This window comes from Arachis stenosperma, chromosome 8 (genome assembly GCF_014773155.1).
Source record: "Arachis stenosperma cultivar V10309 chromosome 8, arast.V10309.gnm1.PFL2, whole genome shotgun sequence".
Lineage (NCBI taxonomy): Eukaryota > Viridiplantae > Streptophyta > Magnoliopsida > Fabales > Fabaceae > Arachis > Arachis stenosperma.
Window position 1 is genome coordinate 31,175,548 of NC_080384.1, and position 27,517 is coordinate 31,203,064.

The following is a 27,517-nucleotide window of genomic DNA, read 5'->3' on the forward strand; positions in this document are numbered from 1 at the left end:
TATGTCCACTCTGGTTTGAATAGGCACTTGTCGTCCACAGGTGATTCCTGATTTGTCTAAATTGATCCTTTGCCCTGAAGCTTTAGTGTATTTATTCAAAATAAGAATAGTTCGATAAAGTTCCCCCTCCTTTGCTTCATTAAATATAATACAGTCGTCTGCAAAAAGAAGGTGGGTGATGACAGGGGCTGTTGGGGCTATTTTGAACCACGAGATTCTCTTTTCACTCTGTGCCTCCTCTATAAGGATAGAGAAAACCTCTGATGCTAGAATAAAAAGATACGGAGAGAGCAGATCACCTTGTCTTAATCCTTTTTGTGGATTAATCTCCTTTGATAAGACGCCATTAATTTTGAATCTATATGTTGCACTCATGACACACTCCATGCACATCTTGACCCACTTGCTATGAAACCCAAAAGCTACCAAAGTTTTCTCAATAAAATTCCATTCAAGCCTATCATATGCTTTATTCATATCTAATTTGATTGCTAAGCAATTAAAACCTTTCTTTACCTTTTTTGTCAAACTGTGAAAAGCCTCCTGCACAATGAGAACATTGTCCTGAATGTATCTTCCTCCCACAAAGGCACTTTGAATAGGGGATATTATTTTGTCCAACATGCTCTTAAGTCTATTCACTAAAATCTTTGATATAATTTTGTAGATAAAATTGCAGCAACTAATAGGTCTTAACTGATTTAAACTTTCCAGTTGTCTAACTTTTGGAATTAAAACGACTGTAGTCTCCCCCATCCCTTTTGGCATTTTCTGGTTTGCAAAAAAATCTTTAACTACTGCACTAACCTCAAAGTGTATCTCATTCCAATGGTTTTGGTAAAAGAGACAACTTAGGCCATCCGGTCCTGGTGCTTTCAGTCTTCCCATCGTAAACACTGCTTCCTGAATTTCTTTATCTGTGACTTCCTTAATTAATTCTTCATTCATTTTCTACGATACTCTTTTTGGAATCCTTCTGATGAAATCCTCTATAATGCCTCTTGTTGTTGTTTTGAAGAGATTCTGAAAATAATCCTCCACTAGCCTTAGAATTTCTTTGTTGCTGCTAACCCATTGCCCTTCTTCGTTCTTTAATCTTTCAATCCTATTTTTATCTCTCATATGAACTGTCGTCGCATGAAAAAAAAGAAGTATTTTTGTTGCCCCATTTCAACCATTTTACTCATGCTCTTTGTCCCCAATATTTTTCTTCTCTTTTCCAAAGTTGAGTTATCTCCACTTTTAACTTTAGGATCTTCATCTGTTGAGCTTCAAAAAAATTCTGGTTTTGTAGCTTGGTTACCTCCTCCTTTAATCGAGCAATCTCCTTATCAGCTCTAGGAAAAGTGGCTCTGCTCCATCGCTTTAATTCCTTTTTGCAGTTGTTTATTTTTTCCTTCAAGATTCTCCAATTTTTTGTATCTTGTGTCTACTGGTTCTAACCCCTTTTTATGACCTCGTTACAATCCTGATGATCCTCCCAAAAAGCTTCATACATAAAAAATCTGATGCTCCTTTCTTCTTGTTCAAGCTTGAGTAAAATTGGGCTATGGTCAGAGCTTATAGCTGGAAAAGCTTGCACTGAAGCGTGTTGATATATCATCCGCCATTCCCAGTTTTCCATGGCTCTATCTATTCCTTCCTTGGTGACAAAACCATTTCTTGGGTTACTAAACCAAGTGTATTTGTTCCCTTTAAGCTCCATGTCCATGAGATTATTGTCATCCACAAACTTTTTAAATTCCTGCATCTGTTTCCTTGGCTTCGGGTGCAACCCAATCTTCTCATCCTGACTTAGAATGTCATTGAAATCTCCAATGAAAAGCTTAGGACCTGCTAACCCTGTGTTGTTTGCTGTAAGTTCTCGTCATTGTTGTTTTCTTTGCCTGAAAATCGGATCTCCGTAAACAAAAAAACAGTCCCAAATATTTCCTTTGTTATCTGTAATATGCGCACCAATATATCTATGGCTCCAAGAGTAAATATCAACTTCCAAACTTCCATTCCAAAATAGAGCAAGACCTCCGGACAACTCCCGGGGTTCTATGCAAAAAGAGTTGTCAAAATGTAATTTCCTTCTAAGTTTTTTAATTTTACATTCCTTAGCTCTAGTTTCTATAAGAAAAATGACGGCTGGTTTTACTTTCTTACATAATTCCAGTAATTCCAATTCTGTCGCGGGTGCCGCCACCCCACGATAGTTCCAGCTCAGAAGACTCATGGCTCTTGGTGGGGCTTGATTAGGCCCGCCTCCCCTGCCATAAAACTGGACTTGAACTCTACTTGGACAGCCACCATTTGTGCATCATCCTCTCCTCTGCTTGTACCTTCCACCCTGCTCCTCTTTACAATGCTCCTAGCTTCTTCATCTTTATCATGCCCCTCGTCATCTCCCATAATTTGGAGTATTCCTTCCTCCTCTCTCTTCCTTTTAAAATTCAATTTGCTCTTGATGCCATTCACCAATTCCAAATCCCATCCTGTTAGTTCATTTGTCATCGTCTCCTTCTTTATGCTTCATTCTTCTTTATCACTTGCCAGCTCCACAATGTATACTCCACCATTCTCTATTTCGTGAATTTTTTTTCTTTCCCATGATTTTTCTTTCTATTTTCATCATCCTTACCACTGTATTGCCACTTTCTTCCTTTGTTGATTATATAACTACTGCCCATCCTTAAAGGCTCGTTTTCTTCCATTTCCTCTCCTGTTTGGATGTCTTCCTGTTCTTGATCCTTGCCGTCAACCTTTTCTCTTAAGACATTTTTTAATTTGCTGGGCTCTTTTCTTATACCATCTCCCTCCCATTGTTTATGACCTTGATTTGGGTTATTAATTTCTTGGGCCTCTTTTTTGTTTATATCATAGTTCCTTAGGCTTAAAAGAGTATGTTTTTTACTAAAAAAATTTCTCATATTGTTAATTTGGCCATCTCTTTCACTTGGGCCTCTCATATCCAGGCTCATTCCCCTTGTATCCTTGTGCTTCCTGGCTGTGTTAGTAACCCTTTTCATAACTTCTATTATACTTTCAACACACTCTTCCAGATACTTCTCATTCAATTCCTGATTTTCAGGAATTTCTCCCAACTACTCTACCAAAATCTGATCCTCCTGCTCTTTGCTCCTCGATATCTCCCCAATTTCCTCGCCTAATTGCTTGTGTTTCTCCATAAGACTGATAAACCACTATTTTATAGTTTATATTGTGCTAAATTGAGTGATTTTTCATCCATTATTCTCACGTTTATTCATAGAAATCGCATGTTTTACGTTTTCCTTCCTGATTTTGTGCTATGATTGAATACATGCTTCTTTGGCCTTATATTTGCTAATATTAATCCCTTCTTATTACCATTCAATGCCGTGATATGTGTGTTAAGTGATTTCAGAGATTACAGAACAGGAATGACTCAGAGGATGGAAAGGAAGCATGCAAAAGTGGAAGGAATACAAGAAACTAAAGGAATTGCCAAAGTTGTCAGCCTGACCTCTTCGCACTCAAACGGTCATAACTTGAGCTATAGAGATTTAAATGAGGCGGTTCTAGTTGCGTTGGAAAGCTAACATCCGGGGCTTCGCAACGATATATAATTTGCCATAACTGTCTTGAATATAGGCGACGCGCAAGCGTGAATCACGCGAACGCGTGACCTGAAAAAAATGCAATCCGCGCGAACGCGTGGACGACGCTTCCGCATGACTTTGCAGTGACCTGTACGTACCAGAAATCGCTGGGGGCAATTTCTAGGCTGTTTTTGACCTAATTTTTGGCCCAGAAAACGCAAATTATAGGTTATAAAGTGGGTGAATGCATCCATTCAAAAAGAGAACATTCATAATTCACAATTTTAGGTTTTAGATGTAGTTTCTAAAGAGAGAGGCTCTCTCCTCTCTCTTAGGATTTTGGATTTAGGATTTCTATTAGTTTTAGGATTATTCTTCTTTATTCTAGGTTCAATGTTCCTTTACTTTGGTTTCTCTTCTATTTTTATTTATTCTATTACTTTGATTTATGAATTCTCATGTTTAATTTGATTTCTCTATTTAATGCAATTTGAGGTATTTCATATTTATGATTTTAATTTAGCTTTTTACATTATTAGCTTGTGTTGAGTAATTGGAGACACTTGAGTTATCAAACTTCGTGTTGATTGAAAATTGGAATTCTTTGCTGATTGATTTGGATTCCCCTAACTCTAGTCTTTTCTTAGGAATTGACTAGGACTTGAGGAATCAAATTGATTTATCCACTTAATATACCTTCATAGTTAGAGGTTGACCAAGTGGGAGCAAAAGCCAATTCTCATCACAATTGATAAGGATAACTAGGATAGGACTTCCAATTCTCATACCTTGCCAAGAGTTTTTATTGTTATTATTCTATTTTCTCTACAATTTACTCTTCTTATTTCTCATCCCCAAAACCTCAATTTACACAACTCATAACCAATAATAAATCATACTTCCCTGTAATTCCTTGAGAAGATGACCCGAGGTTTGAATACTTCGATTATAAATTTTATTGAGTTTTGTTACTTGTGACAACCAAACTTTTGTACGAAAGGATTCTCTGTTGGTTTAGAAACTATACTTACAACACGATTATATTCTTGTGAAATTCTTTACTAGCAGAAATCCATTTGTCAAAGACTCTCTTCTTTCTCCCTATCTACTGACTCTTGTTGACACACCATGCGCCTTCTTTCCTCTTGAAACTTACACGCCTTTTCCTCTACCTCTTGATCCATTCGCTCTTCTGACTTGCTGCATGTATCATCTCTGTAACTCAAATTTTTGACCTGATTTGTTTCTAATTCTATTGTATACCTTGGTTTTGATGGATCCCAGATCGTCATTACTGTTTCTCGTGAACATTTTTTTCGTCCATTCCCAAGGATCCCACAGTTGAGACAGTAACTGTCTTAAAGTCGTTCATACTTGAAGAAAATCCAGCAATTTGGCAAGTTATCTCTTTCTAGCCAAAAACCTGTTGGGAGAGCCTCCGTCACATTCAAAACCACCCTAACTCTTAAAACGTTTCTTACTAGAATGTTGTCTCTCATTGGATCCTCCACTTCCTTCATGTTGCCCATCATATCACCGATCTTTCTTGAAGTTTCTTTATTAATGAATTCCAACGGTAATCCATGGATTTGAATCCAAAATTCTATAAAACTGTGCTCCACCTCTTCAATTGCCATGTTTTGTATCCACACTTTAAGATTCAGCAGTTGGCCTCTGAAGCTCCATGGCCCGTTCTTAAGGATCTATAGCCCTTTTCTCTGATTTTTGAAACTGATTAGTATTTTATTTTTGCTTACTTCTGATATGAATACTCCTTCAGGATTTTCCCACATTCTCATTAGCGCATTTTTGCATGTTCTGAAGTTGATTTCCTTTTCAGCTATAAACTTTCTTATAAGATTGAGGCAGTCCATTCTGAAACCTCTGCTCTTCTTGCTTGAATCTGATTGTTATACCCTCAATAGAAATTTGGTGTGTTTCAGCCATCTAGTTTTGTCGACAGTGATTAAAAGATTTAGTGATGATGTTGTGATGCACTTGTCTCTATGGTTCTATTTCAGATCTAGGAGGAATCTGAACTTGAATACAGTTATGAGATTTCGTGATTTGTGGTTGTCTCTCCCTATCGGAGCAATTAAAGTTCTCTCCTTCTGAGAGAAAATTTCTCTCCCTAATGAGCTAACTGGTAGAGTTATTTTTAACTCTCTTCACAACTCTTTGCTAAGGCATTTGGAGGGCCGAAACTTGGAAGTTTTTAAAGGAACAAAGACTCTTGCAAAAATGGTTCTAGAAGCTTCCTTGAAGATGATTGATATGCTGTCCAATAGACTGAGTGATGAGCCAAAAAATTTGATACACTTGAATATTGTGCATTAAATCGCTCCAAGTAATACCACGATGAGTGGATATTATTCTTGTGAAGATTAAAAGATTGAATCAAGCAACTTATAATTGAACCTTCTAATTATATCAATCAAATCTTAACAAGAAGATGTAAATCTTGAATTAGAATATTGAAATAATAAGGAACAGTGAAGGAGAGTGTTTGATTCTGAATGATAGAATACTTATGAATTTGGGGAAGTAATTAATGAATGAGTTATTAAAGGTTTTGGAGATGTTTAACTTTTAAAAAAAGCAATGCTTATGTTTTCTTATTTTGACTCGTGCAAAAACACTTTCATGGCAAATCATATATAACAAAATTCCAATTACTTGATAATTCAATTTCTCTTTAACTTATTTAATATCCAATTCCTTAGTCAATTAATTAAGAAAAAGAGATTAAGCACGGTTTCAATTTAAATCTGCACAACTTTTAAAATACTATTCTTAGCCAAGTTGAAAATTATGAGAAAGAGTTTCAAGTTAGTTCCGATATTAAAATTTTTAAAGTAATAATAGAATCCAAAGTAGAATTTAAATATTTTACAATACTTCTAATCATTAAAAATGAAGAACGAGACTCAATTTTTAAAAAAAAAGTGTTACTGCATTAATAAAAAAAATACTTACATTACCAATCCATAAAATCAAATAGAACTCCTAACACTTAACAAGAGAGGTTTAATTACTCATGATAAAGAAAATACCCTAAAATTAATGAGAAGCTGGATGGATCTAGTTATCCTTCGATGTCTTCTTTGTGAACTATGCATTCACTTATTTATATTTTACTTCTAATCTAGAATTCAAATTCAAAAATTAAATCTAATGTAAAAAAATAATTTAAATATAATCTAAAACTAAATTTTAATAAGCGAAAGAAGAAGTTAATGCTAACTAATCATTCAAATCTTGAATCTTTGAGTTGAATTAGAGCTTCCTGAGAGAAGATATTGGACTTGGCGCTGATCTTGGATGATTGGCGTCTAACTTGAATGCATTTGTGAGCCACTGGATGTGAAAAATCACTTGAAGTTGGGTTCCGGAAATTGGCACTGGGCGCCCATGTTGTGGCCTTCGTTGGATGCCGGGCTTTAATAATGGAAGTAGGGCGCTAGCCCTTGAGCACCATCGAAGGCGCTTGGCTTGGAGGTTTGGGCATCGGTTTCTGACGTTGGACTTGGATGTTTGAAGTTGGGCGCTGAGCTTGGTTGGTTGACACTGGACTTGAGATCTTTAAAAACATAATCATTCTAAAACAACTCCAAACATATAACTAGTCATAAAATCTTTACTAAAATCATAAGAATTTTGATTTAAACCTTAAAAAACTATTCAAAAAAACATATAGAAATCACTAAAAATATTCGAACATTAATAAGCAATTTCACATTTAAAATCTATTTTCTCTCTCATTCCATACTTGAAATCCACTTTCTCCTTTTTCAATTTATTCTAATTATTATTGCATTTGCAAGTGGGAGAACCCAATTCTTATTTTGAATTCTATTGTCTTAATTGAGACTAATTTTTCTTTTATTTTAAAAAAAATATAATAATTTACTTTTGAAAAAAAAACACAAGTATATTTTTCAATTTTTATGTTTATTAAAAAATTTATTCCATATTTTATTTTATAAATCTAAAAAATGAAAAATACACCTATTTGTAAAATCAATTGATGTACTAATTGTATCTAATCAAAATTGTTTATTTAGATAATTATTTAGGTAATTCATTGACAAATATTTCTTTATAATATAGTAATATATGATTGAATGTTTGAATAATTTTTTTTACATTAAAAAAATTAAATTCCTTTAAAAATAAAAAGTAGGCATTTATATTTATGTTAAATTATATGTAGGAGTGTACATTAAAAACCAAAATGTAATTAACCGATTAAAAAATTATAATCATATTTTATTTAACTAATTTAACAAAATAATTTTAAAAATTATATCTACATTTTTCAAAATTGATTAATCAAAGCCAAATTTAAAAAGATCAATTTTTAATTGGTTAACTAAAATTAAAATCAAATTTTAAAACTTTTTAATTTCAATTTTAAGATTAAAAATTCAATTTTTATAAAGTGGTTTTTTTAGGAAACCAATTTTTTGGTCCGAAAATTAACTTTTTGTCCAAAAACGGATTTTGTTTTTCCAAAAACTAGTTTTTCTATTAAAAATCAGTTATTTTTTAAAATTAGTTTTTATTTTTATAACCAATTAAAAATTAATTTTTAAATTTTATAACCAATTAATAACTAATTTTATTATATAAAATTAATTTAATTAATTAATTAAAATTAAATTTTTAATTAACCAAAAAATAAATTTAATTTTTGAATTAACTAAACCATATACATTCCCAATTACATTCATAATTACATGTGAGAATAGACAACAGGGAAACTGATATGATATTGATAGGTAGTAGGCACATGTTGAATAATGAATATAGTAACAAATAACAAAATTGCTTAATTAATTGGAAAATAAATAGAAGGAAGGCGCAAGTCATTAAAGTTTCTGGTCAACTTACACTGAATGTGTAAGTGTTGACCAAAATAATGAAAACACAACAACAGTAGGCACAATATGTTTCTTTTTTCTTTTTTGTTATAAAAGGAAGATGAGGACCCAAATATAGACCAAGTCTGAGCAACAATTCATTGACTGACTCAGCATCCGTATTAGATTAGTTTACACCCTTGGCGGTCAAAGTTTCTCTTTATCCTTCTCCTTCTCCTTCTCCTTCTGGACGCGTTTAACGTAGACAACTTGAAGTTACATAAAAATAAAAATTAGGATAATAATACACTTGCGTTTGTTTTGTATAAAACATTAACACCCCCACTAAAAAGAAGAAAGAAACAACCCCACTCCACGCACCGATTCACGCACAAATACACACCCACACACACTCACATGACACTAACCAATAACCACTCTCTCTCTCACATCACCACTCTCACGCATCACGTTTGAGTGTTTGACGTTTCCTCACTTTCCAAGCAACATCCTCGCTCCTCTACCCCACTTTTCTCATATAAAACCACACCCCTCACCCCCTCACCCCCTCACCCTAAACCACAACCATAACACAGTAACAACTTTCAATTTTTCAGCCCCAACCAAAAATAAAGATAAAGAAAAAAAGGAAAACGCAACCTTCTGATTATAAAGCATGGGTGTGGCCATTGAAGATGAAACGAAACCTAAGCCCATCGTCATCCGTGAGGTGTGGGCCTCCAATTTGGAATCCGAATTTGAACTCATCAGAGAAGTCATCGATAACTACCCCTTCATTTCCATGGACACGGAGTTCCCCGGAGTAATCTTCCGTCCGCAGCCTACAGATCCGTCCAACCCTTACCTCGGGCGACGCCTCAGCCCCTCCGATCACTACCTCCTCCTCAAGTCCAACGTCGACGCACTCAACCTCATCCAAGTTGGACTCACTCTCTCCGACGAGAACGGCAACCTACCGGACCTCGGCACCGGTAACCGCTATATCTGGGAGTTCAACTTCAGCGACTTTGATCTGGCGCGTGATGCACACGCTCCTGACTCAATCGACCTGCTCCGCTGCCAGGGCATCGATTTCCGGCGCAACGCCGAAGACGGTGTGGAGTCAAGGCGGTTCGCGGAGCTGATGATGTCGTCGGGGATGGTGTGCAACGACGCCGTGAGCTGGGTAACGTTCCACAGCGCTTACGATTTCGGGTACTTGGTTAAGATCTTGACCCGAAGGGCGTTACCAAACGGGTTGGAAGAGTTCTTGCGGGTTCTCAGGGTTTTCTTCGGTGATAACGTTTACGATGTGAAACACATGATGAGGTACTGTAAGGCTCTCTATGGCGGTTTGGATCGGGTCGCCCGAACCTTGAATGTGGATCGGGCCGTCGGTAAGTGCCACCAGGCCGGCTCTGATAGCTTGCTGACGTGGCACGCGTTTCAGAGGATGCGTGATATTTATTTCGTCAATGATGGGGCCCAGAAGCACGCCGGCGTCTTGTTCGGCTTGGAAATGCCTTGTTCATAATTCAAACAAAATGAACATTGTTATTTATTTATTTATATAAAAATAAAAAATATATTCCATTGATTGTTTTATTTGTTCGGTAAAATGATGTCTCCCTGTAAATTATTATATTGACGAATTAACTGGAATCTGAAAGGCGTTCATGATTACTATTATTCAATTGTTTTCTTCGTGACGAAGAGATATCAAAGGGTTAGGAGACTAGAGATGCGACGAATTTAGACAATCAAAGAAAGCGCTAATGGACAATTTAGGGATCAAGTTGATTATATACGCAAAATAATGCTATAAACAGCATATAATAGATAAAGCTAAGGGAGTAGGAGGGTGTGTGGAAGATGATGTGACATGCAAGATTGTCTTTTAGCACTTAAAATCCGAGTGTGTGTAGTGTGCAGTGGATACAGTCCATACCACCCCTATAAAACTAGCTGCGACCTGAAAACTGTGGGCTTGCGTATAAAGGTTGCTTCACTGTTTTCCAATCGAGATTCCTTCATTTATTTTTCCATTTTTTCCCTTACAAAATTATATATCAAATTCTGTTTGTTTAGAAACAAGTATTATTTGGTCGAGCATTAACTTGTTCGTGCCTATCAACATTAACTTTGTTAAAAATGAAATTAGCATTACAACTAATTTGCATAACGCAATTGTGTTACTCTAAGGAGGAGAAAGTAGCTAAATGAATGGTGGAGGCAGCTTGGCATATATGATATATATCCACAGCCACGCGTATTATTAAGCAATCATAATGTGCAAGAAGATTCTTTATGCGAAAGTTTCACGTGGATTAATTCGAAAGTCTCAATATTCAATGTATGACCAACAAAGAGCTTGAATAATCAGCCGCCATCAAACCCTTTTGCATATAGGATCTAAAATAATAAAATAATAAAATAATAGTCTACCATGACTTAAACTCTTCTCTTCCCTTTGGTTTTTTTTTTTTTGGACAGTTTAGTCAGTCTCTTCTAACCAGTTACTGATACCGAGGTAGGGAATGCAGTCTGGCCTGGTTGCTCCGTTCACCATTCAAATTTTCAAGAAGAAAAAAAAATTACAAGAAGAGAAGTGAAAATATGCTCTTAATTAAATAGAATTTTTTATTTTTATAAATTAAATAAATATCATAATTATTGAAATAAATAATTTTAAAAATATTTACCAAAATAAATATTTATCTCTTATCTCGGTAAACGAGATAATTTTGTACGTATTTTGTTTACCGTGTAAATAAGTTATTATGAGTGTTTTTTTTTTATTTTTGTATATCTTATTTACAGTGTAAACAAGATATATATTATTCCGTTTAAACTGTAAACGAGATATATGTATTTATAAATAAATAAATATAATTTTTAAAATAATAAAAAATGTTATTAATATAGTTTGGATCAAACTTTTAAATAACAAAGAAGATAAATCGTCCATTTTAAATAAGAAGAAAAATTAATTGTCCATTTAAACTAAACACTGTTAACACGTTTATGTGAAAGCACGTTAAATGCATCGTCCCACTATTAACACGGTTTTTTTTTTTAACTGTCCATTATTAATACTATTGTTTCTAACAGATAAAATTTTAAAATTTTTTATGAACTCTCTTTATTAATTTTTAAATTCAAAATTTTAACTACCCAATACTATTGTTTATAACCATTTGCCAAATTGTTAATTTTTAAATTCAAATTTTTAATTGCCCACTATTAATGCTATTGTTTATAACCGTTTGCCAAATTGTTAGGAGACGTTGACACAGATAGTAGAAAAAGAATTGACTCTCACGTTATCTCTCACTATTCATGTTAACCGTTTCAATTCTCTTCTCACTATTCCGTCAATGTCTCCTAACCATGGGCACTGGACACGGTTATTTTTATTTTTCAAATTTAAATCAATCCAATTTGATCATAATTTAATTTAAAATCTTTTATGTACTCTTTTTTTAGTATTAATTGATCAAACATATCCATTTTAATTTTTTCTACCAACTTTTTTATATACAATTTGCATGTTAAAAATTTATATTATTGATATTATTAATATTTTTTATTATTTTTAAATTTATTTTTTTTAAAAAATACATGTATCTTATTTACATTACAGTATAAATAAGATATACAATGTAAACGAAATAAGAGAAAAATATTTATTTCGGTAATTATTACATTTATTTAATTTATAAAAATAAAAATCTTAATTAAATAACAAGGGAATTTTTATTTTATTTATTTTTATTTATTTTAATCCGTTCCAAGTAAAAAATATAAAATACTGAAGTACCAACATGATTACCTCAAATGAAACGTAATTAATTTCATTAAATAAAGCTTTTAATTCAAGCCTTGTCTATGAACAAATTTTCTGTTGAAAGACTTAGTTCAATAGTTCCAGTTGAGAATGTCATTTTTTTTTGTCACAGTTTTGGGATGGAGTACAACCCAACCCAGATAATAGATCACTACAAGAAATAACCTAGCCTCGCAATAAACTCCCCAATAACCTCCATGGTCATTGTACCTGCTTCCTAATCCAAAGTAGCTTAATAATTTGGGATGAAACTCCAATGCTCAATAAAATGTGCTTTGAAGCACTTGATCGAACGCTCAGGGATCTTATGTCAGTTACCGATCAACATAAGATACATCAACCATTTGGTGGTAAAGTTGTTGTTCTAGGAGGTGATTTCAGACAGATACTTCCGGTGATTCCGAAAGGAAGTAGACACGATATTTTGGCATCCGCTATTAACTCATCCAATCTGTGGTCATTTTGTAAGGTTCTGAAACTGCATACGAATATGAGGCTTCTAATGTCTTCTTCGGATCAAGATGAAGGTGAAATGAAGAGATTTGCTAATTGGATACTTGATGTTGGAAATGGAAATATTGGCTCTGTTGTTGGTGATGAATCAGAAGTTGAAATTCCAAATGATCTATTGATTACAACTACTGATGACCCTCTCTCTCATTTGGTAGACTTTGCATATCTAAATTTGTTGCAAAACATGTCAGATTACAGGTATTTTCAGAGTAGGGCAATTCTTGCACCCACGCTTGAGAGTGTCGAGAAGGTAAACGATTTTGTCTTGACAATCTTTCCAGGGATGGAAAAGGAGTATTTGAGCTCTGACACAACATGTCAAGCTGATGAGAATGAAGATGTACAATAAGAGTGGTTCACACCAGAGTTCCTAAATGACATCAAATGTTCGGGACTACCCAATCACAAGTTGACTTTGAAGTCAGGAGTCGCTGTAATGCTACTGCGAAACATAGACCAGACTTCAGGTTTATGCAACGGGACAAGATTAATAGTTAACGAACTTGGCAGCAATGTAATTGGAGCGATAGTAGTGACCGGTAGAAATATTGGAGATAAAGTGTACATTCCAAGAATGAACTTGATCCCTTCAGATTCAGGATTGCCATTTAAGTTCCAACGGAGACAATTTCCATTGACAGTATGCTTTGCAATGACCATTAACAAGAGTCAGGGTCAATCATTATCACATGTAGGGCTTTATTTGTCAAAATCAGTGTTTACCCATGGACAACTTTATGTTGCTTTGTCAAGAGTTAAGAGTCGCAGTGGCCTCAGGGTTTTAATTCTAGATGAAGACGGCAATCCAAAGTCATCAACAACAAATATCGTGTTCAAAGAGGTTTTTAATAATATTTAGGTAAGAATATATTTTTATTTTAATAGCATGTTATGATTTATACTTTTTGTACAAATATTTACTATAGATATTACTAATTTATCTATAACTCTTTTTTCAGATTTGAAATGAAATGTGTAACAAGGAGCACAACATCCTATGCCAATTGCTTTTCTAATGAAGTTAGTAAGATACTAGGTTATCGATCGATAAATTTTTATTAGCTTTTTATATAAAATTTAGTGTAAAATTAACATGCTATTATTACAGTTATATATGTTCTTATTTTTTTCATGTCTCCCTCCTTATGGTTTAAGAATATTATAAACTTCAAACTTTTCTATTTATATTTTACTTTGAATAAAGATAAAACAACATATTTAACACGTTTATTATATAACTACGATAATAGTGTTATACTAAATTTAAAAAAATATATAGTTATAAAATATTATTTTTAATTTAACTTATCAAATTTAAATATAAGCCCGTACATCGCACGGGTTTAACACTAGTTTTAATCCGTTCCAAGTAAAAAATATAAAATACTGAAGCACCAACATGATTACCTCAAATGAAACGTAATTAATTTCATTAAATAAAGCTTTTAATTCAAGCCTTGTCTATGAACAAATTTTCTGTTGAAAGACTTAGTTCAATAGTTCCAGTTGAGAATGCCATTTTTTTTTTTGTCACAGTTTTGGGATGGAGTACAACCCAACCCAGATAACAGATCACTACAAGAAATAACCTAGCCTCGCAATAAACTCCCCAATAACCTCCATGGTCATTGTACCTGCTTCCTCATCAATCAGTTGGTATCAATAAGAACCAATGCATAGTCCAAAAGGGTTAGTCCATTCTTAGTGCACCTTAAAGCTGTCCGGATCCAAAAAAATCTAATCCAAAACTAAATGGTTTATGATATCCGACTATGGACCAAAAAAAAAAAAAGATATCCGACTTAGCTGGAGCAAGGGTGCCACGATCCGGCGCCTGACTTGCATGGCAAGAAAGGTCTTGCTATCCACTATTTTAGATACCACCAAACAGCTCAACCTATTCTAACATGGGATAACTTTTCTAATACTAAAGAAGAAACTATCAATTATTACTAGCGAAAAAATTCAGGAGTAATAGCTAAGTTATTACTTTTCTCGGTAAATATTTCACCAAATTCGAATATTTTTTTAAGTCTGATTCACTTAAATTTACCTAAATTATTGTTAATTTAAATATTGAAATCTTCTACAGGTACTCTACCATCATTCACTTGTGGACCTCATATAGCTTCACCTTTCTAATAAACAAGTCGGAGACTTCACTCATAAAAGTTTTTTTTTTTTTTTTGGGTCTTACACAACACACACCCACTTCTACTATTACTTTATTAACCTATGATGGTTCGGGTCCGATTGAAAAGTTCTCATTTTGTTTTGTTTTTGAACCTGATGAACAGTTCTCATTTGTTATCCCAAATTCAATAGGGAGGGCGTGACTCAATTCTTTTTTTGTTTCGGACAGGGGATTGAGTCATTCGAATATGCGTATTTCTATACTGGGCTCGCATTTTGAAGACCCAAAAGAGTGGGTTGGATCATATTGAGAATTATTCAGCTCAAATCGAAATATTAGGTCCTATTTACCAAAAAAAAAATATTAGGTCCTATTTATGAACCAAGCCCCATTCGGCCGTGTGTTTTTGTAAAAGAGTTTTGTTGGATAAACAATGACTTTTAGAAATGAGCAATAAATTCTAAAATTGATCAAATGAAATAAAAAAAAACACTTCACTCTTAAATTACTTCGTAAACTTTAATATTAGGATAATTATCTGTACACTTAATAAATTAAACATTTAATCATTATTAACTATGTATGAGTAAATCGAATAAAAAAAATAACTATCTAATTAAAAATAATTAACATAATATTTAATTATTTATATTATTTAATATTTTTATTGTGCACGTATATTTTTCTTTTGTAAAATTATCGGGATAGTCTTTTATTGATTTATTTATTTAACTTTAGATAGCTTTATTGATTACACCTAATTAAATTTCACCCGAGATTGAAAGTAGAAGTCCAAAATTACGAATGATTAGCAGATGCTAATTAAAAAGGTCAGTTCCAAAAACTCGAAAAGGACAAAGTCACAAGACCAAATTGAATATTATCACACGACCGCTTTTTGCATTGATTTGCACATGTTAACAGCCTCTTGAGTCAGGAATGTTACATACTTAAACCAACATGGATATATATTAATATATATATATTGGGGGGACCAACACATGCATGCACCTTCTTGGAACTCTCTTTAGCCTTTTCTACTTCTATAAGCAATCCAAAGTACTCAATTCCAGATATTCTTGTCTTCCGAAACAACATATGTATGAGAATGAGATGGTACGTTCATAAGTTTATTTACTATTCAGCCTTTAGCATTGTTTTTTTTTTTATAACGAATTTTTACGGGTACGAAAATATGAGCATTCCTTGTATAAGCCATATTAGGCCCATATAGCCAAAATTAAAAGAAAGAAATACTACTCTGATTTATTCCACAGATGCCAAAAATAATATCTAGGAAAAAAATAACAATAAAATAAATGCTGCCCACCTGCCCCCCTATTCATACATTCGAAAGGGTGAAATATATTATTTATTTACTTCTTTGAGCATACTAAAAATAAATAAATAAATAAATTGTAGCTGCAACCCAAACTCAAAAGACCAGGTAAAAACACACACAAAAAAACAGAAGCCCAAGAGTCAACAATACATATCTACTATCCAGGCTCCACAATCCCAAATTTCCTTATAGTTTACAACATAATTAAACTAATCTCGAAGTTGAGGCTTGGAATCAGGGACAGAATCTGTTGTCTCACAAGAAGCTGCACAAGGGTTAGAATAGTGATAATAGGCTTAGGAAGTTATAGAACCCATAGTAATAATGGTTGTGTGAGTGTGTATGTGTGTGTTATGTAAAAGACTAAAAAAAAACTAATCTCTCTACAAATATATAGAAATTTCGCCATACAATGGGAAAAGGAAATCTAGCTGATGATATTATTTATCTTAACTAACCTCCTTCAAACTAACATACATAATTGCTCAATAAATAAGTGACATGATCTATTTATTGATAACCCTTATAATGAATAATTAAAGAGAGATCATACTCAATAAAATTTCATTCCATTCAATTATATTCATATAAAGATACTTGAATTTGCATATTTCAAAAAAATTAAATAGATAGAAACAATCAAGATATATTTAGTTATTATTTAACTCCACGCAAGCTAAGCTACAACTAGGACACATAATACACCAAAAAATAATCAAATTAGCTACTATATATTTAATTCATTCTGGATATATAATATATATTCTTTACGAATGACTGATTTACTAGCGGCATTAATATAATAATAAAATTAGCAACAATTAAGAAAGGCCTAGTTCTCTTACTCAAAATTTACAGCCAAATTGAAAGGCTATATCCCGAAAATAATGTGAATAAATTAAATTTCAACCCCAAAAGGTACATAATAAAAAGTTGAATGAATGGGGAATTAATTGAAAACGAATGATTTGCATTGCAAGTTGTGACGATGACTTTTCCATGCACAACACAAACAGAGCATCTTCCCACGTGCTGGAATTCAATGCAGTCACATGGCCATGGCTTACCTATCAATCATCGTCATTCACCCAATAATGAAGCTAGCTAACTACTTTCTGGAAGAGGGTTCACCATCACAGAACTTCTTAGGGAAGGTCTCTTCACAGATCTCCATGAATGCTTGAACAATGATTTGGTGCTGACATGGCGAATTCAGCTCCAGAAAGCATTGTAGAAGCTCTTGAAGACCCGATTCGGAGAAGATCTCTTTCTGAAGGATCATTTGAAGCATTGAATACCTGAAATCCCTATAAGGATCGGTGGATTCCTTCTCAACCGCTATGCTATCAACGATTTTAGGGTTAGGTTTCGTGAATGAACTACTTACATTATTATTCTTCGCAATAAGGCCCTTGTTATTATTGCTGTAGTCCTGATGATGAGTTTCGGTGTCGGAGATGGTGGTGGAGGTGAAGTCCTCGTCGTCAGCGGGGTCGCCGGAAGTGGTGGAGGAAGTGCTAGGGTTTGTGGTCTGATACACGGAGATCTTAGGTTTTGGGGCGGGTTGGTGAACCTCAGAGGGTTTCTGTTTACCGCAGCCGCAACCACCATTTGATGAGAGTAGTATTGTTCTCATGATTCCTTTCTTGTTGGAAGACATTGTGTGTGAGAGAGAGAGGAATGAGAAGATTATATGATAGAGAAGAGGGTATGTATGTGAAGATATATATGTATGTAAGGAAGGTATAGAAGGTGGGTATTGTTGTTAGGAGTCTTTTTCAAATTGAATTTGTGATGAGCTCAAGAGTGTGAGTGTTTATGAGGAGTTTCTTTGGGAAATCTTTCTGGGTGAGAAAAAGGCTTCTCTAATTTATATCAAAAGGTTGCATTGCAATGTGTTTGACTTAGAGGGACTAAATTGGGTTTGTGCTTGCCTGTTTTCATTTTCCTTCCGTTTACTATCAATGTTCTCATTATTTTTTTATTGTTTAAAATTTAAAACCTTTCGTGTGTTTGATTTATTAAGTTCTTCCCTAGCTAGTTAATTAGCACCGTCTTTATGACCACGACCCAAAAGAATTTTTTAATTTCAAATAGATATTCCGTTCAATTTATTAGCTCGTATATATAATTGGCTTCCAATTGGCAAAACAAAATATATATCACTTCTTTGAATTTTAAGTTGTATTTACGGTCATAGATATACTTCATCCATATATTCAATTTTATCACTATTGTTCACACTAGGCTAGTAGGCTTCATTTTTTAATTGTATTTACTATTTACTATTTTGCGTGCATAACAAAGATATTTCGATTAGTGTAGTATGAATAAACTACTTAAATATGTGCCGTTTCATTGAAAGTGAGCCAGCTAATTCAAAATTAAGGAATCACATCCCAACTGATTTCCGAAACTAAAGTTTGATTATCGCTTAACCCACACGGTTTAATATAAACAAAATTATCAGCAAACAACCATGCTCAGGATCATGAAAAATGGATTCTTTTTCTCTTTTTGGGTAGATGTCAAATTCTATGATACAATGCTGAAAACTCTAAAAGCTATACATGTTCGGGGGCTACACATATTTGTAGCTCCATATTTGTATTGATCTCCCACCGGTTATAAAAATCCTCCACGAGATCCAGAAATAACTACACTATTCTAGTAACTTTATGGTACGTGAGTGAAAGCCTCAATGCCAAATTAGGCCACCGACATTCTCTGCATATAAAGCTTACATTTATTGCTGTTGTATCGAATCTATCCTATTCCTTTGTACTAGCATCATTTGCCAGTTATATATTGATATATTCAATAACTCCATAACATGCAGATTGGGGCATTGATGAATCAGAGATGATAAATTTTCCCGACACCAGTGCATGGACCGTGCGTTGGGCCTGGGGGGGGTCCCCATTAATTGTCTGCTTCTTGTCTCACCTATTCGGCTTCACTAGCTGTGTCTAAATTTCTGCACTGCTAGAAACGTCCAATTTAACATCTTATAAGTCAAAATAAGACTTAAGGAGGATATATTAGGCGATATATTATTACTCTACAATAATATATGGTTTGGCTGGTGAAGAAATTTAATGAAGGAAACAAAATCCTTGAGAATGTATACACTGACTGACTGACATAAGAAATAGCTAAGTATATATTACAAAAGATGCGCCTTCACATTATCAAAATATATAGTTTGAACTTTGAACTGAAGTCGTAGCCAGTCAAGTTTCTCTTTCCCTCAATTGTGTTTTCTCTTTTATATCTTCCATCGCTTTCCTTCAGTTTACGACAATGAAAATGACATTTAACTTCAACGTTTTGAAGTTCGGAACTGTAACTGTTATTATGTCTTACTCTTGTTCCTAAGTACAATAAGCATGTAAAATATTGGTGAAACCCTTTCATCGTTCATTCTCAGACCTCCACTAGAAGGTTAATAGCTCACTAGCTATTACTGTTTACTAGGTCAAAAGGAATGAAATAGAATCGTAGACGGAACTTACCATTTCATCAAGAAGGTGCTTTATTTGGTGCATTGCAACCTGTGGAAATGTACAGATAATAACAGCATAGCGAGAGCATATACATGGAGTTAAGTATTCTAGAGACAACAATTACAGTAACATACAAGTATGGCTTAAGCAAAGGTGCCATTATTTTTCACTTTATGGAACTACCAAGATTACTGAGGTTATTAATACAGATAGTTACAATGAGGCAGTTGATAGCGTCTGCAAGACAAGCTTCTTTGAGAACGCATCTTCGTGGAACCTTCAATCCAACATGAGGTCTGTGGATATCATAGGGTTCTCAATAGGATGAACACCATTTATTGATTCATAACATACCCTTTACATCTTCAAGCTACAGGAGGGTTAGATGCCGAAGGTGCTTCACTTATGTTTGAGGGAGGGGTTTGGGGAGGTGGTGGGCTCACATGAGTCATACAATAATCTTCTTTTGGAGTATCCAGATTATGCCATTCAACTTCGCCGGCTGTAAATCTATCAAGGATTACGCAAAACACAGAATTTTATTAAAGAAAAGAAAACTCCTAGGACCCTCCTATCCCATGGGTTGTGTGCATTATTGATGAGTAAGTTTATTTGTCCAATAAAAATAGAAAGAGAAAGCCAATGCATTTAGTAGTGGTAAGTACGACTTATGTTTTGTTTTCTCTATTTGTTGGTTTATTTTATGGGCAAGAACTTCACTCATTCATGTCAAAGAAACGATTACTCGTTGTATATACAATATCATGGATGCAAAGATACCCAACAAGAGGATACGTTCTGTCCTCCACATGTCTGTTATGCTAACATCGGCATCCGATAAAAGCCAGTAATCAGCGTCACTCTGCATAAAGGGAAAGCAAAATCCTTTTATTATTGAGCTACAAGAGTTTTTATTTCGTTTTCTTCAGTAGAGACAATGCCAAAAACTTCATGCATCACATGCATAAATTGAGTTTGTAAAATATCTATTGTTGAGGCCAACTGCTGGAAATTTCTTTGCCGTAAGATACCCTATTCCTCATGATTTGCAAAAGTGCATTCTTTCCTCCTAGGATTGCTATTTGTAAAATGCAAATCCATGATACAAGTATCTCAAACTCTTTACATACCTCAAAATCTGAAGGAACAATCTTCGTGATCCCACCCGCAAAATCATGTGAATTAGATAAATCTGAAGGCCTATATACATCTTGTATCCCCATTTCAAGGTCCTTGCCTCTATCATTTGAGACCACTGTTGATTGGTGCTTATTGAAATCTGGTCTTGATGGAATATTTGGGGCCACATTAACACCATTAATCTCAAATTTCTCTTCAAATTGACTAGCATGGCAGTGAGAAGAGAACAGATCAGGAATGTCATCGTATTGCATTTTGCAATTGCCATTACCCCAACAGAATGACTTGGCATATACAAAAAAAAAGAAGCATACCTAAGAAGATAAACGTCTATTGGGCCCGTTGTGCTTCTCAGGATAATCCTGTATTTCCTCTGAGGATAATCAACAACCTGATAGAACATAGAAAATTTGGCTACGGAAAGATGCCGGGAAAATAGTTTTTATGCTAGTCTTCATAGCCCCTAAAATTACCTCATCAGGATCAGGGACCTCCAAAGTGGTGCAATATGGAGCTTTAATTGCTATCAAGGTTTCATTCTGACAAAACACAAGGTATTCATACAAAAAATAAAATTATATTGTGAGATGCAAGGGAAAATTTAGAATCACCATATAAACTTTTGTTCACAGGATAAAGAAAATCAACCTGAGACGAGGGCAAACTCTTTATATCTTCCTCGGTGACAAAAAGATACCTATGACGAAGGAAATAGGTTACAAAGAATCACATAAAAATTGTGGTTAAATCTGAAAAATAGATACTACCTTTGATTGTTTTCATCTTCACTAAGACCTCTTAATCTTTCTTGCATCTCTCTGCAATAGTTAGAAGATTAAGGATTAGTTAAAAAGATAGCAGACAAGTATAACAACTGTTTAGGGTTTAGTAGAATCAGCAGAGGACACTGAAACCTTATTTGCTCGTCTAACCGGTGCTCCTCATTTGTAAGATTTTCTACTTCAGCCTACAGATTTAAAAGGAAAAAAATAACAAATAAAAAAGGAGTTATTTCAAAGTATTCCATATGACATGCAATACATAATCCTGCATGCATTTCCAGACAACCATGGCAAACCAAATTACATTACTATTGAAATTTAATTCAGAAGATATGTTGGCTATTTGAAAACAAAACAAAACAAAATATAATGAAAACATCAGTTTTGTTTGCCTGCCTGCCTTACATTTATGATATAAACTCAAAACACTATAAAAGTGATTCAAGGCCATATTATACATGATATGAATCAAGGAGAATTACTGCCAAGATGCCATATAACCATAAGACAATAATGCAGAGTAAAAGGAAAAGCCTGTAAAGTCCTTGACTTTCAAAGGCAATAATTTGTGTGAGCATTTGAGCAGAAAACTTGACTAATTCCTTACCTGTAAACTAGCAAAACTATCAACAGCCTGCCCTGGTCTTGAAACATCCAGTCCCCTGACCAATATCAAAAGAGTTGGTAAAAAAATTCCAACACTTAGGATAACAATATATGACAAGAAAAACAGTGGTATAAAAAGCACTCATACTTCCATTGAATTCTGTTCTTTAGTTTCTTTTCTATAAGGCCAATCCCTTCAAGAACATTCGTTATATCATATATCCTCCTCTTTTGTACCTGCCAATAGAAAAAGCACCTTCAAGTAATCAACCTTTACGCCACGAATCTTTAGACGTGACAGAAAAAATATTCAACCTCTAATGTCTCAGCAGCTTTATTCAAATCAAGAATACCATCCTCTGCTTGTTTGATCAAATTGATGAACTTCTTTGTCAACAGACCTGATTTGAACAAAAGAAACAATAGTTATAAAGGATAATATAAAGTACTATTTTCAATTTTTCAAGCAAGGCATATAAAAAAAATATTTACAGAAACTCCAATGGTTGTCATTTAAATAGCAAAGACATGGCAATATTATGCTACCTAAAGAGCTGTCATAACGACATGGACCAGAAGGTGCGAGATTATTTGCTGATGGTGAACCTGCCAGGATGATAGAAAATTATTAAATATGTTCTAACTTGGTAACTGAAATATTGCTATACATAGATTCGATTTCATCATTTATCAAACCATAAATATGGAAACCTGATATACAAAGTCTGAGAGTTAACACTCACTGATATTTGATCCAGGGATTTGAGATCCTGATCTGTTGCATTTTGTAAGTCGAGAGGATTTGCTTGCCTTTCCCGTCTTCCTCAAGATAGGTGTCCGGAAAGGACTATTAACTGCTTCAGTGGATGCTGGAGTCACATTACCAGAATCACCTTCAAGATCAGTTGTAACACTCTTCCGCTTTAATTGCTGAATTTGAGGAACAAAATCCATTTCAGTTGCAATCTTGAAATAAATACAAAAGGGGATATAACAGATAAGTTAAGAGTGTAAATAAGTGCATTGTCCTAACTCCTAAGTGATTCATGTACCATAATCATCTCCAATATGGACAATCAATATGTACTTAATTACTATCAAGGATTGTAAAGACATCTACTTATACTATCCTTAATATTACAGATCAAAATATTGGAAAGATGTCAATAGAAATAATTGAAGGTAAAAAGGGCAGTGCTCGATTGCATGTATAAGTGCCCATTGCCTTATATGAAGTCAAAAATCTTCCACCTTCTTGACATCAGATCTCATGGAATTCACCAATGAACACGTAGTCATATTTCCAGGTTGAAAGTTTTTTCTTAATTCACGTAAACTTATTAACCTATGACCACAAAATCACACATAACTGGCTACTGACCAGTGAAACTAACCAACTCATAAGTCATAATTCAGCTCCAATGTTTCCTTCAGAGTTAATCCACAGTCTAATTCCAACAAATTAACGACTATGCAACTAATTAAAGCCTCAATTGAGCAGATCCCTACAGAATCTTTCGACTAATTACTAAGCTGAAAACCAATTCACAATTATAAATAATTCTAGAAAAATCACCAACCACCAAAAATTGAGAAAACAATAATAATATTGCAGCGCGCAAAACAAGAGAGAAAACGAAATAAGTGAAGACCAACAGGAGTTTTAACGGCAATGGCGTCGGCGTCGTTCTGAGAAGTTGTGCGGTGGTCGGTGGCGAAGCGATGGTAGTCTGCGGGGGGAGCAAAAGGCGGTTTGGTGGAAGGGAGGGGCACCTGGCGCTTCATGGAGCGTGCTTGATCCGCGGATCAGAGAGAGACAAGGGTTTTAAGAACGGTGTTTGGCAACTCAGAAAATGGAAGAAAAAAAAAAGCGGGAGAGAGAAAACGAGGGAAAGATAAAATAAAAAAAAATAAGAAAGGAGAAAAAATATATAAACAAGTGAAGGAGGGAATTTGGTTCGGATTAGATGTGGAGGGAATACATAAGAACATAACCCTTCCAAAAACAAAATAAAAAGAAAATGTTATAATAGTGGGCTGATTTTTTTTATATGAAAATTATTGTTGTATTATTTTTTATTATGAAAAAGTGATGTGTTTTAATTTAATATGAAAATAACCATAAATTAGAGGACGAATTTTGTGTTTTAAAAAATTTTAAAAATTAAAATTTATAAATTAGTAGGTTAAATTTGTGTAAGGTCATTAGTAAAAAAAATCAATTTTATGTAATTCTAATAGATCAGGGAATTAGTTTTCTGTTTTAAAAATTTTAAAAAATTAAAATTCACAAATTAAATGGTGAAATTTATGTAAGTTCATAGATCGAAAAATTATATTTGTGATTTTCATATAAAAACACACTATATTTTACATGTTATTAAAAATATTATTATAAATCTAATATCAAAATTTTAATAATAAAAGATAAAAAATTTACGACTCTCACCTTAAAAAATCTATGTACATTTATTTTTATATAAAATTAATAATAAATTATTATTAAATAATAATGTAATTAAATTTATTAAATTATTTAACAAATTTTAACTAATAATTTCGTACAAAAACAATAGATAAATTTTCGTAAAAGTTGATAAACATATATGAAAATTGTTTCTCTTAACTGTTAACTGTCATGGTTCGTATTGAGGTAAAGTTTTCTGGTATTGAAACATTGATAAATTATTAAATATAAATGAAAATTATTTTTCTTACAACCACGCTTCTATTTAGATTTAGCGGCAACTATACACGTTACTTCGTACTCAATTTCTTCTTTTTATGTCTTTATTTAGTTTATATTTCTATCTTTCTAATTCACTAAAAACGTCATCATATAAAAATAATAATATTATTTTTATTTTAATATTTTTTTTATAAATTTATATAAATATACAATAAAAAATTATATAAAAAATATGATAAGAGATAGAATAAAATTATATCTTACCGATAATGATAAGTAAACATATTATATAAAATAATTTAATAAAATATATTAAATTATATAATAATTTTTAATTATTATCTTTTTATAAAATATCATTAATCATTTTTGTTTTACTAACAAATATTTTATATATAAACAATATGAAAAAGCGATAAGTTGATTTAGTTTAATTTAAATAATATTTTCCTTACAAATAACCTATTTTTTATTAAACAACAACATATTATGTTTGAAGTGTATTAGTTTAAAAAATTTTATCTGATACTATATTAATGTAGAATAAATATTAAGAATACAGAAGAGTACATATTTATGCATAAGAAATTCTAAAAATTACTCATTGTGACAGTAATTAATTAATTATAATACTAATTAATTTAACGTTAAGACAAAAAATATATATAATTTTTTATTTAGTATTCATTGATTGTTACAATAATTAATGAATACTAAATAGAAAAAGATTAGATTATTTTTAGACTTTTGACTAATTCTTTTTTAATACAAAACTAGTATATAAACTCGTGCTCAACACGGAAAAATTTATAAAAATAAAAAAATATATATGTTTAGATATTTAAAAAAATATAAAATAATTATTCTATTAAAAAATTTATAAAATTATTATCAAAATCAAATTTTAACTTAAAAATAGTGAATAATAATTATTTTACACTTTTTTTAAGTAAAATAATTATACATTGATACATAATTTAACATAAAAATAAAATATTTATATTAGAATCCTATTTTTTCAAAGACTTTTCTATAAACAACATTGATCCTGAGGCCCACGAGTTTGCTTTCTTAATTACATCAATGAATTCTCTGTCATCTTGCAAGAGTTCAAAGACAAAGTATGCATCTCTATACGTAGCATAAATTGTTCCTCCTACTATTCTTATATCTCAAAAATTTATACATCCTCTTTGAGTATTTAAGAGAAGTCGTTGGTAATATTCTTCGGTATTTGCTGCAAAAAACTTGGTTAAAATTCCACTTTTAAATTGCTAAATGGATTAGGCTATGCGATTTCAATTATTATGTAGCTACACATCCACATAAGATTAATTTTTCTAAAAAATATAGAACAATTCTAAAATTGTATAATCTACAGATTATAACTGCTAAATGTTACTTGAGCATTTGTTTTCTAGTGTAGATAAATCGAATAAAATGGACGTGGGGTACATGCTGCTAAGATTTTAAATTTAAATCATCAAATAAATAAGATCAAAATTGAATATAAACTCGTCATTACCTGCAAGTACATGAGTCAACCTTCCAATTGTGAAGCCTTGCTTTCAAGGAAATCACTTTAAAGCATCGTCTTTCCAAACAAACTTGGTTAGAAACTCAGCATAAGTCAGACTTCGAGCATAGAGATATGACATGTTCGCCGCCATCCGTCCCAAAAACATAAACTTTGAGATATTGCTCTTTCGACGATATCATTCACATTAGAAGTTTCACTATAAACCATAAGTTGCTCATCCTCCAAATGGAATGGAAGTCTAATTACAAATGATTCTTTCTCTTGGATTTCATATCCAAATAAACCAGACTGCCTCACATGTCGAAATGTACCTACAATCGTAGTAATTCCTAATTTCCTTGACGGATCACCAGTGTTATATAGGGTAGTTGTTACACGGTCATTGCCCTTGTGTACATACTTAAACAAATACTTAATAGAACTTGTTTGCCATGTGTATTCCACGTTTATGTGGTACCCGAACTTGAGCAACAATTCTGGATTATAAGGAACAATGAACTTATTGTCTAGTACACATTCTTTTTTCTTCACTGTTCGACCGTTACCAGTATGCCTAAATTTGGGAAATCCGGCTTCATCAATGAGTGTTCGCTATCTAAACTCTTTAGGATAAAACTTTGAACATGATTCATTCTTCATGCAAGGTGAGTTCTTATTGTACGGACTACATGGACCATGTACCATGTAATTTTGAACAGTTCCATGTAGATTTGACATTTCATTTTTATGAGGAATCTCAGTTGTTATATGTTTGTTTATGTCATCTAGTATTTGTGGCTTGAGCTTGTTACTCATGAATAAAAGGATATGCGCATGCGAAAGTACTCTCTTTTGAAACTCTATAGTACAAACTTCTAAAAATTGAAAAAGACAAATGAGCAAAACATTACAACATAAAATTTTAATAAGGTGTTGCATAAACACAAACTTACATCCAGAAATTTTGCCAAAATTTTTTCTCTCTTTTAGGTCATCAATCAAGCCATCAAG

General features: G+C 33.0%; 3 protein-coding genes and 1 pseudogene across 3 annotated transcripts; 2 read left to right on the plus strand and 2 right to left on the minus strand.

The window, feature by feature from the left end:
* The first annotated feature begins 8,849 nt into the window (after positions 1–8,849).
* On the plus strand, positions 8,850–10,033 carry LOC130944419 (probable CCR4-associated factor 1 homolog 9). Its single transcript, XM_057872738.1, has one exon. The coding sequence runs from the start codon at positions 9,105–9,107 to the stop codon at positions 9,960–9,962; it is 858 nt and encodes a 285-aa protein (XP_057728721.1). The 5' UTR covers positions 8,850–9,104; the 3' UTR covers positions 9,963–10,033.
* Positions 10,034–12,543: 2,510 nt separating this feature from the next.
* On the plus strand, positions 12,544–13,647 carry LOC130945787 (uncharacterized; annotated as a pseudogene).
* Positions 13,648–16,481: 2,834 nt separating this feature from the next.
* Positions 16,482–18,063, minus strand: LOC130946889 (transcription repressor OFP8-like). The gene is made up of 2 exons (XM_057875782.1): positions 17,332–18,063; positions 16,482–16,529 (listed from the first exon to the last, which is right to left on the minus strand). Exon 1 carries the CDS (start codon positions 17,922–17,924, stop codon positions 17,373–17,375), a length of 552 nt encoding a protein of 183 aa, XP_057731765.1. The 5' UTR covers positions 17,925–18,063; the 3' UTR covers positions 16,482–16,529; positions 17,332–17,372.
* A 1,718-nt stretch (positions 18,064–19,781) lies between these two features.
* On the minus strand, positions 19,782–24,193 carry LOC130944018 (transcription factor E2FB-like). The gene is made up of 14 exons (XM_057872135.1): positions 23,955–24,193; positions 23,042–23,228; positions 22,845–22,904; positions 22,614–22,699; positions 22,447–22,535; positions 22,300–22,354; positions 21,825–21,877; positions 21,678–21,728; positions 21,559–21,607; positions 21,384–21,449; positions 21,225–21,301; positions 20,901–21,114; positions 20,566–20,632; positions 19,782–20,272 (listed from the first exon to the last, which is right to left on the minus strand). The coding sequence occupies exons 1-14, from the start codon at positions 24,081–24,083 to the stop codon at positions 20,136–20,138; spliced, it is 1,320 nt and encodes a 439-aa protein (XP_057728118.1). The 5' UTR covers positions 24,084–24,193; the 3' UTR covers positions 19,782–20,135.
* Between the last annotated feature and the right edge of the window lie 3,324 nt (positions 24,194–27,517).

What these genes read in the sequence shown, in the direction of transcription:
- LOC130944419 (XM_057872738.1), top strand. Translation starts at nt 9,105, where the DNA reads ATGGGTGTGGCCATTGAAGATGAAACGAAACCTAAGCCCATCGTCATC.
- LOC130946889 (XM_057875782.1), bottom strand. Translation starts at nt 17,924, where the DNA reads ATGTCTTCCAACAAGAAAGGAATCATGAGAACAATACTACTCTCATCA.
- LOC130944018 (XM_057872135.1), bottom strand. Translation starts at nt 24,083, where the DNA reads ATGAAGCGCCAGGTGCCCCTCCCTTCCACCAAACCGCCTTTTGCTCCC. An exon ending in GAAGATGAAAACAATCAAAG is followed by an intron (nt 21,608 to 21,677) that starts GTAGTATCTATT and finishes CCTTCGTCATAG; the next exon opens with GTATCTTTTTGTCACCGAGG. An exon ending in AGGTCCCTGATCCTGATGAG is followed by an intron (nt 21,302 to 21,383) that starts GTAATTTTAGGG and finishes ATGTTCTATCAG; the next exon opens with GTTGTTGATTATCCTCAGAG.